Consider the following 23083-nt stretch of genomic DNA (forward strand, 5'->3'; position numbering starts at 1 on the left):
CAAAAGTGGATCAATTGTAACACACGCCGGCTCCATTCAATACCATTATAGGTCATATTTACACAGTTGACATATTGGCCAATATTATATGTTCAGTCAGCTGTCTTCATTACAGAGTGTATTCTAAAATTAGTGTAGGGTTGTATAACATTGTACAACTCAATCAATCAAACGTTTGTTTAATCAATGTATTTTCCCATTGAAAAACGCCCAAACTGTTACACCCGATAGGCCGATACTATTTAATATTTCCCTTATTTTTGATAAGTTTTCTTATCACATCCATGGTATGAAAACAATGCTAAGGAGTTGCTTCAATTAAATAGAATTGCTTTAAGCTGAAAACGATATGTTTAATGGTGTTTTTTAGCGCTGTTACATTTATCACGCATGCCGATATGCGCAGCAAATGTAACACTGGAACAGCGTCCACGTTCGGTTTAATAACTCCCGACCTGTTTTATTAAAAATATAACTTTAATTGGTTTATGGTAGCAGACATGTGTAGGTCCGTTGCCTGAAAATATTACATGTGTAGATAAACGGATCTCTGAGTAAACAAATGAAACGTGCAAAGTGTTACATCCTTGGCGGCTCTCCCCTACTCAATTGACAACATGTCGCTATGGATGTGTAGTACAGTAGTATGGTACGCATCGTATGATTACTACAGTACAGTACAGTACAGTACAGTACAGTACAGTACAGTACAGTACAGTACAGTACAGTACAGTACAGTACGCAGTGGTGGTTGGAAGGTCCCACGGCAGACCGTGGCTTCACAGTTCAAGACTTGCTAGATGAGCGTAAAGTATGCTTGGTCATACCAGCATTTACACGAAAGAAAGCACAGTTAACAAATGAGCAGGTCACACGCACACGACGCATTGCTAATGTCCGCATTCATGTAGAACGAGCAATAAGGCGTCTTGGTATCTCTCACACACTGTGCAATACTTTTTATGTATTTCCGTTTTGACAGACCTGAAGAAATGCCTATGAATTAGAAACAGATAAACCAGGTATTTATTTTCTAAAATGAATGATTTTTGTCCTACGTGTAGAACAAACATTGATGAAAGACTTTGTTTTGTGTACTGCAGGTTTATTTATTGCCCTTGAAGAGGTCAAGGTATCTTTGGCAGAGATGGATTTTTTGGTCTGCAAAATCATCAGCCAACTTGGGCAGCATGTGATTAAAAAATAACTTCTCCAGAATACACAGATGTCCATCTGTGTATTCTTTATCAAATGGGATGTCCACCTTGATGTGCTCAGTTGGTGTCCAGACAACCAGCTGGCAGCACTGTAGGCCTAGGCACATCATGGCCAACTGCGACTGAAATAAAAATAGTGTCATTAGTATTAGTGTTACACAATGTTAATTGTAATTATTCTGGGTGCCTGCCATGCAATGGCAGAAACACAGGTTGAAATCCGCAACACATACTTAATCGTAATAATCAAGACCCTCTATGGCCGGCCGCACGGTTTACCAAAGCCCCACAATATATACATTGAAACGTGCGGCTCGGCCGGGAATGGTGTGCTTGTGTGAATTCGAATACGTTGCACGGTTTGCCCGCTATCGCAGTTCAAAGTGTGTGTGGTCTGAGCAAAAATCTCTACACAGAGTGTCGCACGCCCAGAGAGAGACCGGCTCAGAGTGAGAAGCCACTGTGAAGACTGTACCGAAATTCTCAGAACAAATCGTCCTCACGGTCAAAATATTAACTTTACACGCATGGGTTTCGGTAGTTTTGTAGCCACACTCTTCCTCTTTCACCCAATGTCACGACCACAGCCCAGATACATATGGTACGTGAACTACAGCCCTGAAAGCGACAGGTGTACCATCATAATGTGTCATAAAACTCCATGTTAACTGCCTGAATGAGTCAGCAATTTTTTCATCACAAACACAATTTCTTAACTCGCTCTTATAACCACATTTTTTATCGTGTAATATTGCTTAATTCAAGGTGAAGTTGACACGCACGCACACGCACGCATTGAAAGTCAATGGAGACAATTGGGGAAACACGTAACTCTGTCATTTCTCAACCGTTTCAGACGCGGGGTGGCTCGCCGGAACCGGGCCGCCCCCCTGAGCACACACACACACGCGCACACACACACACACACACACACACACACACACACACACACACACACACACACCCTGTCTTCCTATTGGCTGGCCTTTACAAAGCTCTAACTTTTGCTTGCAGCATGCTACAGTCTTGAAACTTGCTCCATGGACTTAGACCACCAATAGGAGCACGCTGTAATTGTTTAATTGCTTAAGCCCCGCCCCTCTGTATTCCTATTGGCTTGCCTTTACACAGCTCTAACTTTTGTTTACAACATGCTACAGCCTCAAACTTTGGTGCATGATAGCATTAGCATGTTAGCATGTTACTATTAGCATGTTATCATTATCATGTTAGTATGTTAGCAGCATGTTAGCATTTTAGCATTATATCATATTAGCATGTTAGCATTAGCATGTTAGCATTAAAATGTTAGCATTAGCATGTTAGCATGTTAGTATTAGCGTGTTAGCATTAGCATGTTAGCATTAGAATGTTGGTGGCAACGTAATGTGCAATTAACGTAGACAAAATACCCCATTGAAAGTCAATGGGGAGACCTGGCTCACATGTAACCAAATGGACCCTTCTGAGAGGCTAAATGTCATCAAATGGTGGTCCGTAGCTCAAATGCTGTACATACTTGGCGAGCTTCTGGCACCCAGAAACATTTCTTGAAATTTTGTTTCTAGTAATGCAAATGTATTTTATTTGACCAACCTGGAGGTAGTAGGCCTACCCATCTTTTCCATTGGTACGCATATGAAACTGTCCCTCATCCAAGGGCTTGATGTCACCATTTGGCCGGCTGAGGAAGTCTGAGAGAGATGTGGAATTTTTGAAAGGGCACTTTATTTCAAGGAGCTTTGTAGCATCAATAATCCCATCTGGGTTGGCTCCCAACCAAGGATGATCAGGGTGAACAACCAGGCCTCTCCTCTCAACAACTTGCCCTCTGCTCTCCAGAAGTTCAATTACATTGGCCTCGTTATTTTTGCCGTGTTTTGTTGCAGCATTGCCAGTGAATGTTGGGTACAAGTGCTCATTTAAAAATGTTGTTGGATCTGTGGTGTGTCTTTTGCAGGCGCGAGGCGTGTGCCGTGCGTAAGGATATTAATTGGATCGTTCCAAACACACTGCACGCACGCAGTAAATAACTGCGCTTTAAATCCTACATGGTGTAGTCCAGAATGTTTATCCACATGACCAGATAATTTGCAATTTATGTAAAAAATAGAACCATGCTTTCATTTGTAGGCTACAGTCATAGTTACATTTAGAAGGTGAGAATAGCCAGCACACAATAAAAAAAACATCCTTTCATAGGCCTAGTTTGATCTCCACGAACAGAAGGACACATTTGTCGCATTTCATGAACATGGCATGCAAATTAGCCACGTGCCCTTAGAATGTCAACAAACAGCACGTGCTTCCTCGTAGCTTCCTTTCCGACTGCTCTCAAAATAGGCTGACCAAATAAAAAGACTAGGCCTACTAAATGGTTGAATATTAAATGACGTTTTGATTATTTTAATCACATCCAGAGATCCAAAACATTTAGGACAGGTCTTAATCCTCAATGCGTAGTGATAGGGGAGTTAGAATTTAGGTAGGTATGTTTAGGGTGGACTTACCTTCCACAGACTTGCAACAGCATGACTGCATGGGCCTGCAATGTAGGAACAACCTGCTGTTTGAAGTACACCTGTCCTGACCATGCAGACATGACTGGGTTCTACGTCTGCTTTTAGGTAGATGAGGTCGTGTTCAAGTTATTTCACGAACACTATACCGACCATGTTGTTGTGAATATATTGATATGCCTCGGAACTTTTCAAGTTATTCATAGCTTGACCATCACAAGCCATGGACGCAACAAAATACTCGAAAATGCTGCTGTACGTGATACGAGGCCACTTTATCATGTCATCCTCTCAAGTGTCAATATCAGCTGGCAACAATAGGCTAATCACCCTTTCTCAATTCGTTAAGATTGTGATCCCACATTATCTTATTCATCTTCTTTTTTTTTAAACAATACAACTCTTTATTTATAAGTAGAACAATCATCGGGAACACCCACATTCGGCTGACGCTGCTTGACACGGCTGCTTGACTGGCTTAATTACAACCTGAACGCAGAAGGATGAAATCATCCGTCAATTCATTCAGTCATGAATTGAGCCGGGAATGTGGGATGGGACGGGAGGGAAGCCTCTGCCCCGTGGGGGCGAGGCTTCCCTCCTCGTCACGTCCCGCTACCCCAACCCGTGTGCAACCGGATCTGCCGCACACACAATCGCAATGCAATATGGGCTGTATGAAAAGTGTTGATAGATTTGATACCTTTATGTTGTTGTCAGGTGGGCGGAGTGTTGTTATGTGTGAGTGTGATGTATCTTGTATTTCCCTGAACCGACTAGTATCTAACAAAGGACCCAATCATTCAAAAACATTGTTTATTCATGCACTTGACTTCCATCGGACTTTCAGCTCCAGTTTTGCTCTCGGGTGCGTCAATGGACACGTGTAGAACATTTCTGTTCCCTTCCCTCTTCATAATGACATTGATCGTCACTGGCAGAATGATGGTTCTCAATGAACCAGCTCCCCAATTGGCCTCAACACTTTGAGAGCCGCCATCTAGTGTCCTGTCTAGTTCAGGGGGGTCCATCTAGTGTCCTTAGGGTGGCCACTTGCAAAACCTCAGAAAGGAGGACACTTTTGCGGGGCCCGCTCCCCCGACCCCCCCCCCCCTCCCAGATTCGCTCCCCCCCCCCCATATATTAATATTATTACTACTACTATTGCACCTAATTTTCACCACCATCATCTCCAGCATTATGTCCACAGAGAACATATATTTGCTAATTAAATTAACCTTTTTAAATTATAGGGTACCACAAAGGCCATTCATTTTATAATCAATTTATTTTATTTCATGTTTAGATATGTTTTATGTTTAATCTCTTTCTTGTGGGGTTTTTTATAGTCTTATGGTCATCGGTGTGGGACATAGTATGATGCCAGTAGCCTATATGTTCACAGTGCTTTAGCCTCCCTTTCTTTATGATGTCGAGTTCCTTGCTCCATTGCTCATTAAATGAAGTTTTTCATTTCGGCATATTTGGTTTATTTATCTCTGCATTAACTATCCTAAAGTGATTGTGAGAGCACAACAAACAAACCGACCATCCCACTGGCAGTGTTGCCAGGTTTTGGAAGAGAACCAAGCAACCATGTCTATGAAAACAAGCCCCAAAGAAGCCTGACTAGGCTTAGTAGGCTATTTTATAAAACAAGCCCAAAGTCGCTTATAATTAAGCGGACATGGCAACACTACGAACGTCTCCTCTCTCTTGACAGAGGGAGTGTGGCTGGCTCCCTGTGGAGCTGAGCAGCGCTGCGGAGATTTTAATACCCAGACGACGTAAATGACAGTTATGACACAAGCACTGTATATCACAAAAAAACGGACAATTATGTGTCCGGCCGGAGGTTGAGGTGGGAGGAGGACAGGTGGGTCTCAAACAGGACTGTCCGGCGTGAAACCGGGCGTCTGGCCACCCTAAGTGTCCTGTCTAGGTCAGGGGATACATCTAGTGACCTGTCTAGTTTAGAAGGGTCCATCTAGTGTCCTGTCTAGTTCAGGGGATCCATCTAGTGACCTGTCTAGTTTAGGGGGTCCATCTAGTGTCCTGTCTAGTTCAGGGTATCCATCAAGTTTCCTGTCTAGGTCAGGGGGGTCCATCTAGTGTTCTGTCTAGGTCAGGGGGGATATATCTAGTGTCCTGTCTAGTTCAGGGGATCCATCGAGTGACCTGTCTAGTTCAGGGAGGTCCATCTAGTGACCTGTCTATTTTAGGGGGGTCCATCTAGTGTCCTGTCTAGGTCAGGGGGGGTTCCATCTAGTGTTCTGTCTAGGTCGGGGGGGGTCCAAACTTTTTTCAAAGGGGGCCATATTAGAAAATATTACAACACCCAAGGGCCAACTACATTACCAAAAAGCACACCCGTGTGAAGTGAGGGGCACTAATATATCTATAAGTCTAACTCATGTTGTTTAGGTGATGTAATGGTGACATTGAACACCATTAACAATAAAGAGACAATATGACTTAATGAGGCACACTATGAAGTACATTTTCCCTTCATTGTCAATGGCATTTACAAAACAAACATTCAACTAAAGACAAACATTAAACCTGTGTATAGGAGGGGCTCAGTGGCCTTGTGGTTAGAGTGTCCGCCCTGAGACTGGGAGGTCGGGGTTTGGTCATACCAAAGACTCAAAAAATGGGACCCAGTGCCTCCCTGCTTGACACTCAAGGGTTGGATTGGGGGTAAGTCCCTGCGACATACTAGCGTCATGTCCAGGGGGTGTACTTGTACATCAAGCTGCCTCATGCTACAGAAACAGGAGATAGGTCGAAAATAGCCAGACGTGCAAGGTGATTTTTTTTTTTAAACAAATAGGAATAAAATAATAAGAGATGAAACCGGAAGCAGCTTGTACTTTTAAAGCAGCTGGCGATGTCGTTTGTCTTTTGCCAGAAACGATAATATGTCGGGCGCGATGCGGTCAAAAACTACTACTCGCATCTGAAAGTTGGATGGATTTGACAAAAAAAGAAGCACTTTGGGCTATTTTTCTGAGAAAACAGGCAGCAAAGAAACCTCAGTTGAAATGGATTCCTGTTGCGTGCGCACGCAGTCATCCTTGTGCTGGGAGGGACGGAGGCGTTGCATAGCAACCACAGGTTTGTTTTTAGCATTAGCCGGTTGGAATTGATTATAAAGCTTATTACCCATGGCGCCGCGAGTTTGGCTTCCAACAGGTAAAAATCTTAACTCACCACAGCACCGGAATGGCTCTCTAAGTGTTAATATTCTAACAGTGTACAACAATAATATAGGAATATACTTAATGGATTTACATGCCCAAACCCCAAAGCACACCAATGTGCAAGTCAAATAATAATACACTTTATTTAATAATAGTACACTTTATAACAGACTTCATTTTTTGTTTTGCAAACCTCAAAGTGCTTAATGTGGCTTTCTGCTGAGGATGTAACATTTTACAACAACCAGGACTCTCTAGTCGTAAGTCTACATTGATAAGACATAGCAGTTGATAAAATACAGGTCATTTTGAGGAAGCAATCTGATTGGTTGAACGGCTTTCCAGTCGTGCTTCAAATCACATTATTTCAACGCAGAATCAAAACAAAAAAATCAGCCATGCTTTTCTCTCAGAGCGCAGCAGACTCGGTTTATTGGGACATTAGTGGTCGTAGTGACTATACATCTGTCATTGAAACATTATTTTCTCAGCGATTCTCTTAGTTTCAGGGGTAACTGTTGTATGACTGCAATAATAGTATATTACACCCGAGGGGGTGGTTTGGGGCGAGTTCCTGCAGCATTGCAGGCGTGCATTAATTAATGACGTTAAACCACCCCCTCTCGTGTAATATTGCTTAATTCTCTATGGAGAAAATGAGTAGGATTTTGACTTCTGACAGCACACAGTTTGGCTCTACTCATCAGGGTTTCAGACGTGGTTGTGTGTGTGTTGAGTGAGACGCTGTCCATGGTGTTGGAGGACGTCTAGGCCTTAGGATCGGTCAGGTCGAGCTTACTGCTTGTCAGCTGTACTTTCATGACACCAAGGAGTTCTGAAGGTAAAACAACATATCGTTAATGCATCAATTCAATTCAAAAAAAAAAATCCCACAATTTTGTAACCCATTTTTCACCCATGTGTCAATTATCTAATGTGATCCTGGACTCTACATACCCTCCGCCAACCTGGGGAGAGCAACGGACTTGAACTCATGCTTCCTTCATGCATGAGTGTCCAAGTCGCTCCTTTACACGTGACAGGGGGGACACCAGGACACCCTGATTGGACGTAACACGTGGAAGGAACACTTTATTCCAACCAATTCCTTTCCCCTCCATCAGGCGCCCCAGCTGGCCAGGGGGAGGCAGTTTAGAGACCAGGATTACTGCATGTTTTTGTGAGGGTACCTACCCAGGGGACACAGGGAGAACATGCAAACTCCACACAGAAAGGCCCTTTTGCCAACCCCTCGGGTATGGGCACTGATGACACGGAGGAGAGGACACGCCGCCAGCACCCACAGCATCCCAAGCGGGAATCGAACACAGGACCTTCTAGCTGTGAGGCGACAGCACTACCGACTGTGCCACCGATTCAATTCAATTTGACAACAATACATTTTATTTAACTATGAATATGTGTGCATGCATGAGCTGAGTCACCTACCATCCACTCACGCATGTGTGTGCTGGCGTCAATGGCATTTAATGTTTGCATAAGAACATAATAGCTGATTTTCTCAGACACATTTCTCATTCATTGTCAATGCCCTCAAAAGACAGGGAGACCCCTGTTTACTGATCAAACACTTCATAGCAACCAGTACTAACCTTTTAACAAAAACCTTATCGTTTTTGTATCACTTGCACAACCTTTTAAATGTACATTTTCACCGTTGGAAGAAGCTGCAGTCACTCAAAGTTAACACTATTTTGTTATAAGAAGTAGTGGTTTGAAATTGGCACCCTATGACCTTAAAGAATACTGTGTAGAAGAATGTGTTCCTCTTGGGTTGCTTTCCACCGTATATTACTCCCAACAACCACCATCCTCCCAAAGGCTCTCCTCCTGCACTCACATTTTCATCTATGGCCAAATTAGGTACACCAGGTGGAAAGTGGTTGAAAATCAGGACACATCTGATGTGTGATGAACACTGATGTGAAGTGGATTATGGAACAGCATCCCCCTTGCTGTCAGGTCGTTGAGACCATAGACTGTAAAAAATATGGACAAAGCGTTCCCCGGGTCTAACATGAACGTAAAATGAAGCCTGTAATAATATGCTAATTCCTGATGTAAGTCGCCATCTTTGGTACCAGCTGGCCATTGGCTGGCTCCGTTTTGTATACCAGCTGGTCATTGGCTGCCCAGACAACGAGGCGGGACTTCCCCGCTTCTTCTCCGTTGGTTTTTATTTTGACTCGAGTGGGAGGGGAATCCCGATCATAGACTGTAATGGTAGCCACGCCCCTCAGAACATACGCGATGTTTTTTTTTCTTTATGGTCATTTTTTTAATTAATGGGACCATAATTTTCCAAAAAGAATATTATGACATTAGAAATGAGACTTTAAACTAGTGACTGGAAGAAGAAAGTATTCATGACCATGTTTATTAAGGTAATACAGTCTAGGTGAAGTTGGGCCAAAATACATGGGCCTCTATGGAGCTATGGGGCTTTTTGGGTCCAGTCCAGCGCCACAACAGGCCATTATATGAACTACCGATTTCAAATGAGGCTTCACGAAATATCTGGCTGACTGCCCCCCTGGTTGAGACCTACGTTGAGAGCTTTAAGTCAAGACTCAAAACATTCCAATATTCACAAGCCTTTCAGTCCCCCTGATGCTCTTGCACTTTCATACGTACGATATGTTTGTTGCTTTTAAACTGCTCTTAATGTTTTTCTTCTCTGTACCATAACTATGCATTGTTTGTATTGCTTTATTTTACACTAGTGTATTGTTGTTTTCTTTGACCTGTGAAGCGCTTTGGTACGATGGGAGTCCTTTTTAAATGTGCTATACAAATAAAGTTGATTTGATGTCGTCAAAAAAGCCAAATGACGGCCGCCACTGGTGTTATGTAATACTTGAAATGCATTGAATATCAGCCATTCTGGGGCTATCAGCTCTATGTATGTGATATATGTGTACGTACTGCCGGTGGTCGGCCCTGTGCCCAGGAGCACATGGAGCAGGGCGTCCGACTTATCAACGTTCTGTCCATCAACGTTGTCAGCTTTGTCCTGAGGAATGCTGAACTCGCATGTGATCATGTTGTTTGCGTGCACAGTGCCGCGGATCTCGTTCACTTGCTGTGATGAAGAAACATGGTCAGCTGTTAGAAAGCAGTTATCAGGCACTCGACCCCACGTAAATATGTTGTGGCATGGAAAAAGAAAATATTTGTGTTAAAAATTAACTAAAAAGATCACACCCGTGTGGAGTGAGGGGCGCTCTTATCATCATACATCATCCATTCATTGTCAATGGGAATTTCATCTTTGTGTAGGACAAAAAAAGACGAGTTTCTCGTCTACATTCTAAATTCTCCATTCATTGTCAATGGGAATGTAATGTTTGTGTAAGACGAAAATCTACACTATAGCTGAATATAAGGAGGGGCTAAATAACTAAAAATATTCAATATTTCCCTGATTTTTGAACATTCTGGATAACCGAATAGTCATAATATAAAATAGGGTTCACGTGGTTAAACTGATTGTCATCATGCTAATAATGCCTTTTTTATTGGACCCCTTCAAGGACTCCCTGCATGAGAAGCCCTGCTTTGACAGGAGCTTACCTGCTTCAGCGGAGTGAGATTACCATCGTTGTCGCTCAGCATCGAAAAGAAGAAGAACTCGCCATTCTTTTCATTGTTCTGACCACATACAAACACCGCCGCAGGATTCTAGAGAGAGAGAGAGAGAGAGAGTATTGAATAACTGGACATTTTGATTTTGCCAGCATTGCAGGTTGTTTGTGAATATTTCCTTGGATGAAAGGATAACATCTTGAGTGTCATTAGTGTCTGTGATGGGCAGGCATGTACAGTATACAGTGTGTGTGTGTGTGTGTGTGTGTGTGTGTGTGTGTGTGTGTGTGTGTGTGTGTGCGCGTGTGTTACCTCATCACCTGGCGTCCTATCCAAGCCCATGGCTATGTATCCGGTGGACATCCCACTTAACGTTACATCAAAGCTGGCAGGGTTATTGCCGGTGTTGTGGACAACGGAGCTGAACAGACAGTCCGGGTGTGTTGGATCACAGTCATCTGGTGTCTCAACGCACAGTCTAGTCGACCCACAGCCTTGACGGCTTACTTCTTTTACCTGGGTGTACATGCACAAGTGCGCGTGCGCACACACGCACATGCATGAGAATGAGTGAACACTGATGTATCTCTCGATATATGGAGACAAAAGGTGTTTCTTTATACATTTAAACATTTACATTAGACAGTGGTTCTCAACCTTTTCAGGCCACGACTCCCCAATAAATAATGACGTGAACTGGGGATCCCCCAAAATAATGACGTGAACTGGGGACCCCCCAAAATAATGACGTGAACTGGGGATCCCCCAAAATAATTGAACTGGGGATCCCCCAAAATAATTGAACTGGGGATCCCCCAAAATAATGAGGGATCCCCCAAAATAATTGAACTGGGGATCCCCCAAAATAATGAGGGATCCCCCAAAATAATTGAACTGGGGATCCCCCAAAATAATTGAACTGGGGATCCCCCAAAATAATTGAACTGTGGATCCCCCAAAATAATTGAACTGGGGATCCCCCAAAATAATGAGGGATCCCCCAAAATAATTGAACTGGGGATCCCCCAAAATAATGATGTGAACTGGGGATCCCCCAAAATAATGACGTGAACTGGGGATCCCCCAAAATAATTATGTGAACTGGGGATCCCCCAAAAATAATGACGTGAACTGGGGATCCCCAACCCTGACACACACTTGGAATTGTAGGAGTTTTGAAGGCATTACATTGTGTTTGACTCGGTTCCACAGATAAATATTGTCAAAATAGCAGATCTACAAGCTTGTAGATCGTCTATTCTCACATTTCGTGCCTCTTTTCTTATATTATTAGACAATTTGACCAATGTTTGAGCAGTTTCTATAGTGTAGTTTGTTAACTTTTTGATGCAGTAATGGTCTTTTAATTTAATTTAATTTATTAGTATTGAAAAGTAGATACAATATTTACATTGTGTATTGCTGTCATAGCAAAAATAACCAATCTAAATGCCTTTAATTATATTTATGTTAACTCTATAAACTTTATATAAATACATTGGACATAAAAAAAGACAATAGCATTTTAATTTAGCTCATTAAGCTACTAATTTAGACTGAATTAAAGCGGGTCATGTTTGCAAATCAATAATAAATCAGTATTCTGATATTAACCTGAGGGCCACATTAAGTGAAAGTGAGGGCTGCATGTGGCCCCGGGGTCATGCATGATCTACAAATATCAGCACTGAGCAATGTTGTCTTTGGTCTTTCTAGTGTCGATGTACAGTAGTTGTCTTTGGTCTTTCTAGTGTTGATGTACAGTAGTTGTCTTTGGTCTTTCTAGTGTTGATGTACAGTATAGTTGTCATTGGTCTTTCTAGTGTCGATGTGCAGTAGGATGTCGGTTTGAATGGATTTATTCTCATACCTGTTGGTCAGCGGCAAACGACAGATGGTCTTGTCCATGTATGCTCGGAGCCAGACAGACGATCGCCGTAGCAACCAACAGCATCAATTCTCTGGCCATTCTTTAGGCAGTAGAGGGTTGACAGGTAAACAAAGAGAAAGCAAATATGTAATTAGAACATTAGTACTTGCGTAAGCGGAGCGTGCAAGTACTGTAATCCGGTTATGTCGGTGTTGCCAATAGGGGACCACCATGTATGTATGTATGTATGTATGTATGTATGTATTTGGTTAAAATGGGTAGGGTTTAAAAAAAGGCAAAAGCATGCTGTGTTGCACTGGACTAAAAGTGGGTCCTTAAAAACGGCTTCAACTTCTGAAATGTATGTATGTAGGTATGTAGGCCTATGTATTTTTGTATGTATTTAAAAGGGGAGCTTTTTTGTAAAAATCCCAGCCCACAATACCTTCATATATTTAAAAAATAATTGCAAAATAGGGTTACCAGTGAAGGGCAAACTGCCTATTCACTGGGGACTATGCAAGGCAGAGGCGTCCACCCCCCTGAGTCCAAGTTAGACTAGACCGCATACCTTGTATGTATGTATGTATGTATGTCGGGGGTAAGAATGATGGTCCCTTATTGGCTGTTGGTATAAGGTCAATAACGGGTCTAAAGGATTTAGAACAGCAGTTATACTAGACTACTAATGTTAGTTAGTAGCAGCACAAGTATGCACCTCGACAGAGTGCATTTCTATTTTATTATTGCATCCACATTAGCTTTCACAAGGTGTTGCCCTAATCAACAAACAAACAATTTGGGTCAGTACAGCTATTTCTTTTAGTTTAATTGCTTGTTACTTTTAGAGTAACGTGAGTATGTTTTCCTTTTTTTTTTTAAAGGAAAATGCATATGGTCTCCGAGGCTACTTTTAGAGTGTCTTAAAACAAATAAAATAATAATAAATGAATAATAACACAAGAAGCTATCAAAACATAATTCATGCAATCTAAATCAAGTAACTACAGTGTGAACATATTAGATGAAATATTTGGTCATCTTACCTGTGTGTTAAGGTCAGTGATCTATCCTGGATAGTGAATTTTCCTTTGGTCGTTCCTCTCCACCTATATCTGTTTAATTCATGTATATTTGATACCTTTATACTGTTGTCAAGTGGGCGGAGTGTTATGTGTTTTATTTACCTGAACCGACTATCTAACAAAGGTCCCAATCATTCAAAAACATTGTTTATTCATGCACTTGACTTCAGTGCATTCCATCAGACTTTCGGCTCCAGTTTGCCTCTCAGGTGCGTCAATGGACATGTGTAGAATGTTTCTGTTCCCTTCCCTCTTCATAATGGCATTGATTGTCACTGGTAGTTAGATTGACGGTACATTTAAATCAATCTTAGTTCTTTAATATATTTTTTTATCCCACGATTTTGTAACCCATTTTTCACCCCTGTGTCAACCATCTAATGTGATCCTGGGCTCTACACACCCTCCACCAAACTAGTCCCCATATATGGGGGACAAGGGGAGAGCAACGGACTTGAACTCATGCTTCCTTCATGCCTGAGTGTCCAAGTTGCCCCTTTACACCTGACAGGGGGGAGTTTCCCTGGTTGGATGTAGCGTGTGGAAGGAACACGTTATTCCAACCAGTTCCTTTCCCCTCCATCAGGCGCCCCGGCTGGCCAGGGGGAGGCAGTTTAGTGACCAGGATTACTGCATGTTTTTGTGAGGGTACCTACCCTAGGGGATACGGGGAGAACATGCAAACTCCTAATCCATTAGTTCAATGCTCAATTTTGGGCTAAACATGGATGCTAGGTACATGACACTTCCCCAAGGGATGCCTGGTTCCTTCCAACCTAATAACCTATTAACACAGCTGGCACTGGTAGCACTGTATGCATTTGAGAAACTGACAGAAATACAACCAGTGACCACATTTACGTGTACGAATCAGTGTTGGGAAGGTATAAATAGTAGTAGTAGTATTTGAAGGAGTTTCAAGTGTATAAAGAAGATCACAAATGTGAAAAGGATTCACAGGCACAGGTATTTTGTCCAACGTTTTTGGCTGTATCCTTAGTCTTGGGCAAGACACTTCCAGGCCACCAAAATGTAATGTGTAAACAGTAAAAACACATCATTGACCAACAGGGTCTCAAGGAGATCGGAAAATACAACTTTATTTTGTACGTTATGTGATATCGGTAGCCTGTCATTTCTTAAAGGGACACTATAAAAATATATATTAACTAGAACTGCACTCTGTCGAGTGCATACTTGCTTGTTGCACACTAGTAGGCCATAAATGGCCAACTAGTGCGCAAGCAGAGCGCGCAAGTCCTTTCGACCGCTGTAAACTGTCAAATCTCAGTATCTCTGTGAAGGAACGTTTGAAATGATTAATGTTTAGATGTAACTATTTGCTACCTACTTTATACATATAAACATCTAGTATTATTAATATTAAGTATGATTCAAGTTTCTATCTATATAAGAAATACTGTTTTATCGTTGTAGATATATTCTGGATCCCTTTTTAGTTTTTCTAGTCATACACATACACACCACGTACTCTGGTCCCAGCAGATCAGGCACAATTAACTATTTTATTTTTTACTGATTATGTATATAGTATACGTATGACTAGCTCTAAATGATGACGTAAGAAATATATATAGTATATATATATAGTATATAGGCATATACTATACACGTATACATATATACTCTATACTGTATAAAGTGTGTAGTTGTAAGTCGATTAGCGGTATACTGTGGTAGTGTGGTTACTTTGCGCCAAAAACCGTGACAGCTGTTCCGCCATTTGAGGCTTACGCAGAAAAACATCAAATCTGTGCCTGTGTTGCTGGACCAAATGACCACAAATTACCATATTTCTTACGTCATCATTAAGAGCTAGTCATACACATACACACCACGTACTCTGGTCCCAGCAGATCAGGCACAATTTGCTATTTAATTTTTTACTGATTATGTATATAGTATACGTATGACTAGCTCTAAATGATGACGTAAGAAATATATATAGTATATATATAGTATATAGGCATATACTATATACGTATACATATATACTCTATACTCTATACTGTATAAAGTGTGTAGTTGTAAGTTGATTAGCGGTATACTGTGGTTACTTTGCGCCAAAAACCGTGACAGCTGTTCCGCCATTTGAGGCTTACGCAGAAAAACATCAAATCTGTGCCTGTGTTGCTGGACCAAATTACCACAAATGACCATATTTCTTACATCATTATTAAGAGCTAGTCATACACATACACACCACGTACTCTGGTCCCAGCAGATCAGGCACAATTTGCTATTTTATTTTTTACTGATTATGTATATAGTATACGTATGACTAGCTCTAAATGATGACGTAAGAAATATATATAGTATATAGGCATATACTATATATGTATACATATATACTCTATACTCTATACTGTATAAAGTGTGTAGTTGTAAGTTGATTAGCGGTATACTGTGGTTACTTTGCGCCAAAAAACGGGACAGCTGTTCCGCCATTTGAGGCTTACGCAGAAAAACATCAAATCTGTGCCTGTGTTGCTGGACCAATGATGACGAAATGACAATATTTCTTACGTCATCATTTAGAGCTAGTCATACACATACACACCACGCACTCTGGTCCCAGCAGATCAGGCACAATTTGCTATTTTATTTTTTACTGATTATGTATATAGTATACGTATGACTAGCTCTAAATGATGACGTAAGAAATATATATAGTATATATATAGTATATAGGCATATACTATATATGTATACATATATACTCTATACTCTATACTGTATAAAGTGTGTAGTTGTAAGTTGATTAGCGGTATACTGTGGTTACTTTGCGCCAAAAACCGTGACAGCTGTTCCGCCATTTGAGGCTTACGCAGAAAAACATCAAATCTGTGCCTGTGTTGCTGGACCAATGATGACGAAATGACCATATTTCGTACGTCATCATTTAGAGCTAGTCATACACATACACACCACGTACTCTGGTCCCAGCAGATCAGGCACAATTTGCTATTTTATTTTTTACTGATTATGTATGTATATAGTATACGTATGACTAGCTCTAAATGATGACGTAAGAAATATGGTCATTTCGTCATCATTGGTCCAGCAACACAGGCACATATTTGATGTTTTTCTGCGTAAGCCTCGAATGGCGGAACAGCTGTCACGACGAACGAAAATATTACTTGCGCGCTCTGCTTGCGCAAGTAACTAGAACTGCACTCTGTCGAGTGCATACTTGCTTGTTGCACACTAGTAGGCCAACTAGTGTGCAAGCAGAGCGCGCAAGTACTTTCGACTGCTGTACATGTGGAATCTCAGTATCTCTGTGAAGGGACGTTTGACATGTCTAATTATAAAGTGTAACTATTTGCTACCTACCTACTTTATGCATATAAACACCTAGTATTATTAAGTATGGTTCAAGTTTCTATCTATATAAGAAATACAGTTTTATCGATGTAGATATATTCTGGATCCCTTTTTAGTTTTCTAAAGAAAAATAAATCATTGATATGTGATGAAAGAAAAAGGTGTATCAACTGAATTAAAATATGTTATAAAGTATAATTATTCTATTATTTATTCTAAATTGTCAATTGTTTTAAATGTATTTCATCTTGGAATATAGTGATATTAATACTAAATCATGATCAGAGTAATAGGTGTCTCTAACTTCAATTTCTGTAATAATACTTTCACATTTGTTAAAATATACATGATCTAAAATACTTCCGTAATCCGTAGTTGGATTTGTAATTAATTGTTTAAAGCCTAATCTTGACATGAAGGTGACGTAAGACATACGTATACATATACATATACTATATAGAGTATGTAGTTGTAAGTTGATTAGCGGTATACTGTGGCCAACCCGCCATTTGATGCGTATGCAAATAAAACAGCAGATTTGTGCCTGGTTTGCTGGGACCAGATTACACAAATGACCATATTTCTTACGTCATCATTGAGAGCTAGTCATACATATACTCACCACGTACTCTGGTCCCAGCAGATCAGGCACAATTTGCTATTTTATTTTACTGATTATGTATATAGTATACATATGACTAGTTCTAAATGATGACGTAACACATACGTATACATATACATATACTATATAGAGTATGTAGTTGTAAGTTGATTAGCGGTATACTGTGGTTACTTTGCGCCAAAAACCGTGACAGCCAACCCGCCATTTGATATGTATGCAAATAAAACAGCAGATTTGTGCCTGGTTTGCTGGGACCAGATTACACAAATGACCATATTTCTTACGTTATCATTGAGAGCTAGTCATACATACACACACCACGTACTCTGGTCCCAGCAGATCAGGCACAATTTGCTAATTTATTTTACTGATTATGTATATAGAATACGTATGACTAGCTCTAAATGAAGACGTAAGACATATGGTCATTTATGTAATCTGGTCCCAGCAAACCAGGCAGGGATTTGCTGTTTTTTTTGCATACACATCAAATGGCGGGTTGGCTGTCATGGTGAACGAAGACCGGGCGAAATTATTACTTGTGCGCTCTGCTTGCGCAAGTAATGACTTTTAGAAGATTTAGAACACTTTCCTGGGGGTCTTAATATATGCGCAATATGTGGTTTTAGATATTTTAGACTTTAGCAGTGAGCTCAGTGACTGATGTCATCAACACTATAGGCTCACTTCCTTCCTGGACTACAATTCCCATAGTTCGTTGGTGCACTGTTCCTCCTTGTGTTTAGGGGGATGGCTGTCTTACTGAGACAACATGTAGTCCAGGAAGTAAGTGAGCCCGATGTCCATGACATCGACCTTTATATTTTTATATAACACTCTTGTAAAATATCTCAAACCACATATTACACACATAAAGACCCCAGGAAAGTGTTCTAAATCTTCTAAACGTCATTAACATAATATATATTCTTTGCAAGTTTCCCTTTAACTGCTCTGCCGACGACAGATTTGCTCCCCGCGGGATAATAAAGGTATCTATCTACCTAATGTCTGTCTCAAGCCAGACAGACAGACAGGACAAGATTTTCAGCTGCTATCGTAAAAAATAAATAAATAAACCACCAAAATTGTTGGATTAAAGACATTAAGAAGCTCATGTATTCTCCGCTCCAAGTAATCCAGAAGGAACGTACATTTGGACCACAGCATTTTCAGGGGTTGACTTGATTAGATTTAGGTCAAGTAAGTAATCAACACAATATAACTTAAACCCAGGATATATATATATTAGGGCTGTCAAATGATTAAAAATTTTAATCAGATTAATCACAGCTTCAAAATTAATTTAATCATGATTAATCACCATTCGAACTATGTCCAAAATATGCCATGTTTTCCTGTTCATTGTTGTGGAAATGGAAATATAAATGACAGAAAGCGGATATACATTCGTTTTTGAATGTTTTTTGTTTTCTAATGCATTTAGTATAGCCATGATGTGATGTGAGCATTTGTAGGCCTAGCCTACACTTTGAGTTAAATCAACACTGGCTTTTGGCCATGTAGACTGCGGTCCCCCAGGAGGAAGTCACTAATGTTGCTCTGGAGAGGGAAGTCTGGAACACTCTGGTGGAGCTGTTGCCCCCGCGACCCGACTAGGGATAAGCGGTTGAAAATGGATGGATGGATGAATGGAGACTGGGGTCCCAGTCTCATAATAAAATGGCCTAGGCTACTTTCTATCAATTTAATTTGGGGGTCCTTGAAATTAAAATAGCTGAGAAGCAATGGGTTAAACTGTAGACTATAGTTAATTGAAATTCACAAAATACAATAATGGCACATAAGCATTTTTGGAAACAGGGCTTGGTTTAGAAAAGCCTATATGTTGCGCTAAAGTAATTATTGAATAACATATAAATGTAGGTTTTAAGGCTAGAATGGCATTGTAGTGGACTGTAGTGAGAGGCGAGATTGTCTCTCCTTCATTGCGGGACTGCAGGACTAGTCTGGAGATAGTTAGTCGTGAATCAGCTTCAGTCAGTGTTTTGGTTCGTACCTGGAGTTGTGCATTATCTCCGCTGTGCACAGCAGCACAGGGGAACTGTCTTTAATATATCCATGGTCGTTTTCAGTTGCTTTCCATGTGCGACACAAAAGTACCATGTGTTTGTTTTGGTAATAGCCTACTGCAGGCGCAGCCATGCTGATTCACGTAATCGCGTAGGACAAAACGAAACCAGCCGGACAAACATTAACGGCATTTTCAAAATGTCCACAAGTTGCGACGGACCCGAGTGATTATTGCAGCGCGCTGATAGCTAACACTAGTAGTGTGTGTGTGTGTGTGTGTGTGTGTGTGTGTGTGTGTGTGTGTGTGTGTGTGTGTGTGCAGTGTAGTCTAATGGGGCTTTGCTAGGCAGACAAAGTAACGCAACAGAGTTACAGAATCAAACCACTTTGCAACCAAACTACAATAGACAAGCTATCTCTCTGGTGTTGTTCAATCATGACTGTGTGCTACACAGTGACAGATTTGTTATGCTCTGGACGTTCCTGAGCCGCGCGCACGGGCGCATGTTAGGGGGAACACTAACATGCGTTAATTGCGTTAAATATTTTAACGCAATTAATTAACGCAATTGATTAATGCCATTAACGCGTTATTTTTGACAGCCTTAATATAAAAAATAATAATCTAAAAAAGATCATAATGACACACTTATTTCCAATGTAGTGCTGCGGTTCACAACCAAAGCTTTGTTGTAGAGAGAACAAAGCCCATTGATGATGACACAATCCACCACAAGCAGCTGAAACTCTCTGTTGGCTCAATGCCAAAGATAGCAAGTAAAGGTGAGGCAGCAGCTGACAGAGCAGGGTGCATTCAGATATAGGCACACTGAGCCACACTTTAACTGAGCATGCACTGCCAATACAAACTAATAGGCGAGTGAGCTCCCGGTGCACATTTCCGAACGCACCCTACATTAGCTGGGTGCATGTCTTTTTTCCGACACCAAAATAGCCGACAGGACAATGGTCCGACAGTGTCGGACCATTGTCTGAAATACCGTCTTTTTACTACAACAGTTCGACATGACATTAGACAGAAGTTCCTGCAATAGTCAGACAAACCGTAGTTTAGACGAGGCAATAGTCCGACAAGGGAGACGCGCAATGCAAGTGAGTGTGCGTGCGTGCGAGAGAGGGGGGAGAGAGAGAGAGAGAGAGAGAGAGAGAGGGGGGAGAGGGAGAGGCGCACGTGTGTGTGTGTCCGTGTGTCCACACTGGCGGAACTACATTGGGCCGGGCCTGGGGGGGACACAGCACGACCGGGCCTCGCCGAACCTGACTCCCCCCCCCCCCACACACACACGGTGTGAAGGTGTGGTTACAGTGTTACAAAAATGAACCCAAATGGGTCCCCAACAAACCATCAACGTGCCTGCTCTATGAATCACGCTGGATTATAATATATTCTTCTCTACACACACACACACACACACACACACACACACACACACACACACACACACACGTGCGCCTCTCCCCCTTCTCTCTCTCTCTCTCCCCCCTCCCTCGCACGCACGCACGCACACTTGCGTTGCCGTTGCGCGCTACGTCTCCCGTGTCGGACTATTGTCCCGTCTAAACTACACCTCGTCTAAACTACGGTTTGTCGGACTATTGCAGGAACTTCTGTCTGTCTAATGTCATGTCGAACTGTTGGAGTAAAAAGACGGTATTTCGGACAAAAGGAAAGGAAAGGTACTACGTTTACCCAGGGTAACTGGACTAAGCTCAAGAACTTGTTTACAGCCAGGCCCTGCTCATATAACATTTCATGGTAGGGGTTCAATGCCTTGTCCAAGGGCACTTCAGCGGTGGTAATTTTAACGTGCCGGTCCGGGGATACGAACTAGCGACCTTCCGATGTCAAGACCGCTCCGCAAACCGTTCGGCCACCGCTGCCACACACAAATGGTCCAACACTGTCGGACCATTGTCCCGTCGACTATTTGGGTGTCGGAAAAAAAACGCCTCCCCATTAGCTGCCAAATGAGAGCTAGAAACTTGGAAGACGTCTTTCAGCATGAAAGCATATCGCCCCCAGTGCGCTCCAGTGGAGGATGATTATGGACCAAGACATCTTTGTGCTTCAATATTTGAGTACAATAGACGAATAACAGTTTTAAGTCCAAATTTTATTCTAACCCCTCCACGAAAAGGCCTCGTCCTGACCCCTTCTCCATCATTTATACATTGTGGATAATTAGTGTGGACTTTTACTACTACTACTACTGTAGTACGATTACTACAGTACAGTACAGTACAGTACAGTACGTATAGTTGCACCACTCAGTTCACACAGTTGTGTGATTTTTTCCTTCTTTTTTTTTGGTTTGGCGGCGCTAGAGTGAGACCTTCTATATTCCTATATATCTCACTTTGCAGCTATGCACATTGTTTTTGCATGCTTACAAGGACGGCTCCCTTAAAGGCACAGCAAAAGCCAACAAGAGCCAAGTGTGAATAGGTTCAAGGAGACATGTGGTTGGGAACGCTGACATACCAGTAGTTTTTTTCTTTCTTTTTTTTGCATAGTTTTCTGCTGCTTGGCACACTCAGTCACCGTGACAAGACAGAACTATTCATTTGTTTCCTGTCCAAGGTCCTCCCTCAGGCATTATTCTGTGTCGAAGACTGTTACATAAGTGTATTATGTGTATATCTATTATACTTGGCCTATGAATGTCCATGATTGGAGAGTGGAACACTGACACCAGCTTTCAGTCTAGGTCCCGTTGCCATGGGAGGAGACCTACATGTTGCTACGCCTCGCCTCCAATCCAGCCTGGATCCAAACTGAAAATTTAAAATTCACAATTCTCACTCTCAAATCATCTCATACAGTAGTGTGTAAATATTCTCGACCTGCATCATACTCAATGATAACCAAATTAAGTGCACCCAGCCTCGCAGGGGCATTACGAATCTGAAGTGGCAATAACAGTGTAGACTTACTGCATATACATATACTGTCCGGTTTTCGGTGAGATTTGCCGGGATCCGAATTCCCAAGAGATACAGCAGATAAGCTACGTTTAATACGCACAATTGATTTATTTAATGCTTCAATAATTTCCTTATTTTACGAATCAAATATGCTTTTTATAGGGTTTTTATTAGTTCATTTAAACATAAAACACATATAACAACATTCACACATTTGTTCAAACTTCCCCAATGCAGACTGACAAATAGTACCTTGGATCCTGTGCATTTGGCACGCCCTTAAAGTCTAAAGCCTAACCTGCTCTTATCTGGTGAAGTGTGGTTATTGAACATATTAGTTTGTGTGGCGTGTGCCAACTTGTTTGTGTGACGTGTGCCACTTAATTTGTGTGTGTGGTTTTAAATCTACCATCAAGATTATTGATTTGGAGACAAGAACACAAATAAACATTTGGTTACAACCTAATTATCATATTACACATTTATAACATATTTATGGAATAATGCACATATCATATGATTATATTTACCGCTGGCCTCTGCAGATCTCTATCTTGTCACGGTGGTATGGTGTAGAATCTAACTTCAACTTTCCATCAACAGTGTACTTAGACCAAAGAGAATGCCTTT

At 41.5% G+C, this 23083-nt stretch overlaps 1 protein-coding gene across 1 annotated transcript; it reads right to left on the reverse strand.

Moving 5' to 3' along the window:
- Positions 1-7063: 7063 nt before the first annotated feature.
- LOC310856214 (uncharacterized protein) lies at positions 7064-13518 on the reverse strand. The gene is made up of 6 exons (XM_083761485.1): positions 13462-13518; positions 12416-12515; positions 10858-11061; positions 10534-10641; positions 9886-10042; positions 7064-7774 (listed from the first exon to the last, which is right to left on the reverse strand). Exons 2-6 carry the CDS (start codon positions 12512-12514, stop codon positions 7707-7709), a joined length of 636 nt encoding a protein of 211 aa, XP_083617611.1. The 5' UTR covers position 12515; positions 13462-13518; the 3' UTR covers positions 7064-7706.
- Between the last annotated feature and the right edge of the window lie 9565 nt (positions 13519-23083).

Source organism: Protomyctophum parallelum (genome assembly GCF_964188405.1).
Source record: "Protomyctophum parallelum genome assembly, chromosome: 3".
Lineage (NCBI taxonomy): Eukaryota > Metazoa > Chordata > Actinopteri > Myctophiformes > Myctophidae > Protomyctophum > Protomyctophum parallelum.

Excerpts from the sequence above, each read along its gene's own strand:
- LOC310856214 (XM_083761485.1), bottom strand. The coding sequence starts at position 12,514 with ATGGCCAGAGAATTGATGCTGTTGGTTGCTACGGCGATCGTCTGTCTG. Across the intron at positions 10,043-10,533 it reads ATCTCACTCCGCTGAAGCAG|CAAGTGAACGAGATCCGCGG; the intron begins GTAAGCTCCTGT and ends TCTTCATCACAG. Across the intron at positions 7,775-9,885 it reads CACAGGGCCGACCACCGGCA|AACTCCTTGGTGTCATGAAA; the intron begins GTACGTACACAT and ends TTTTACCTTCAG.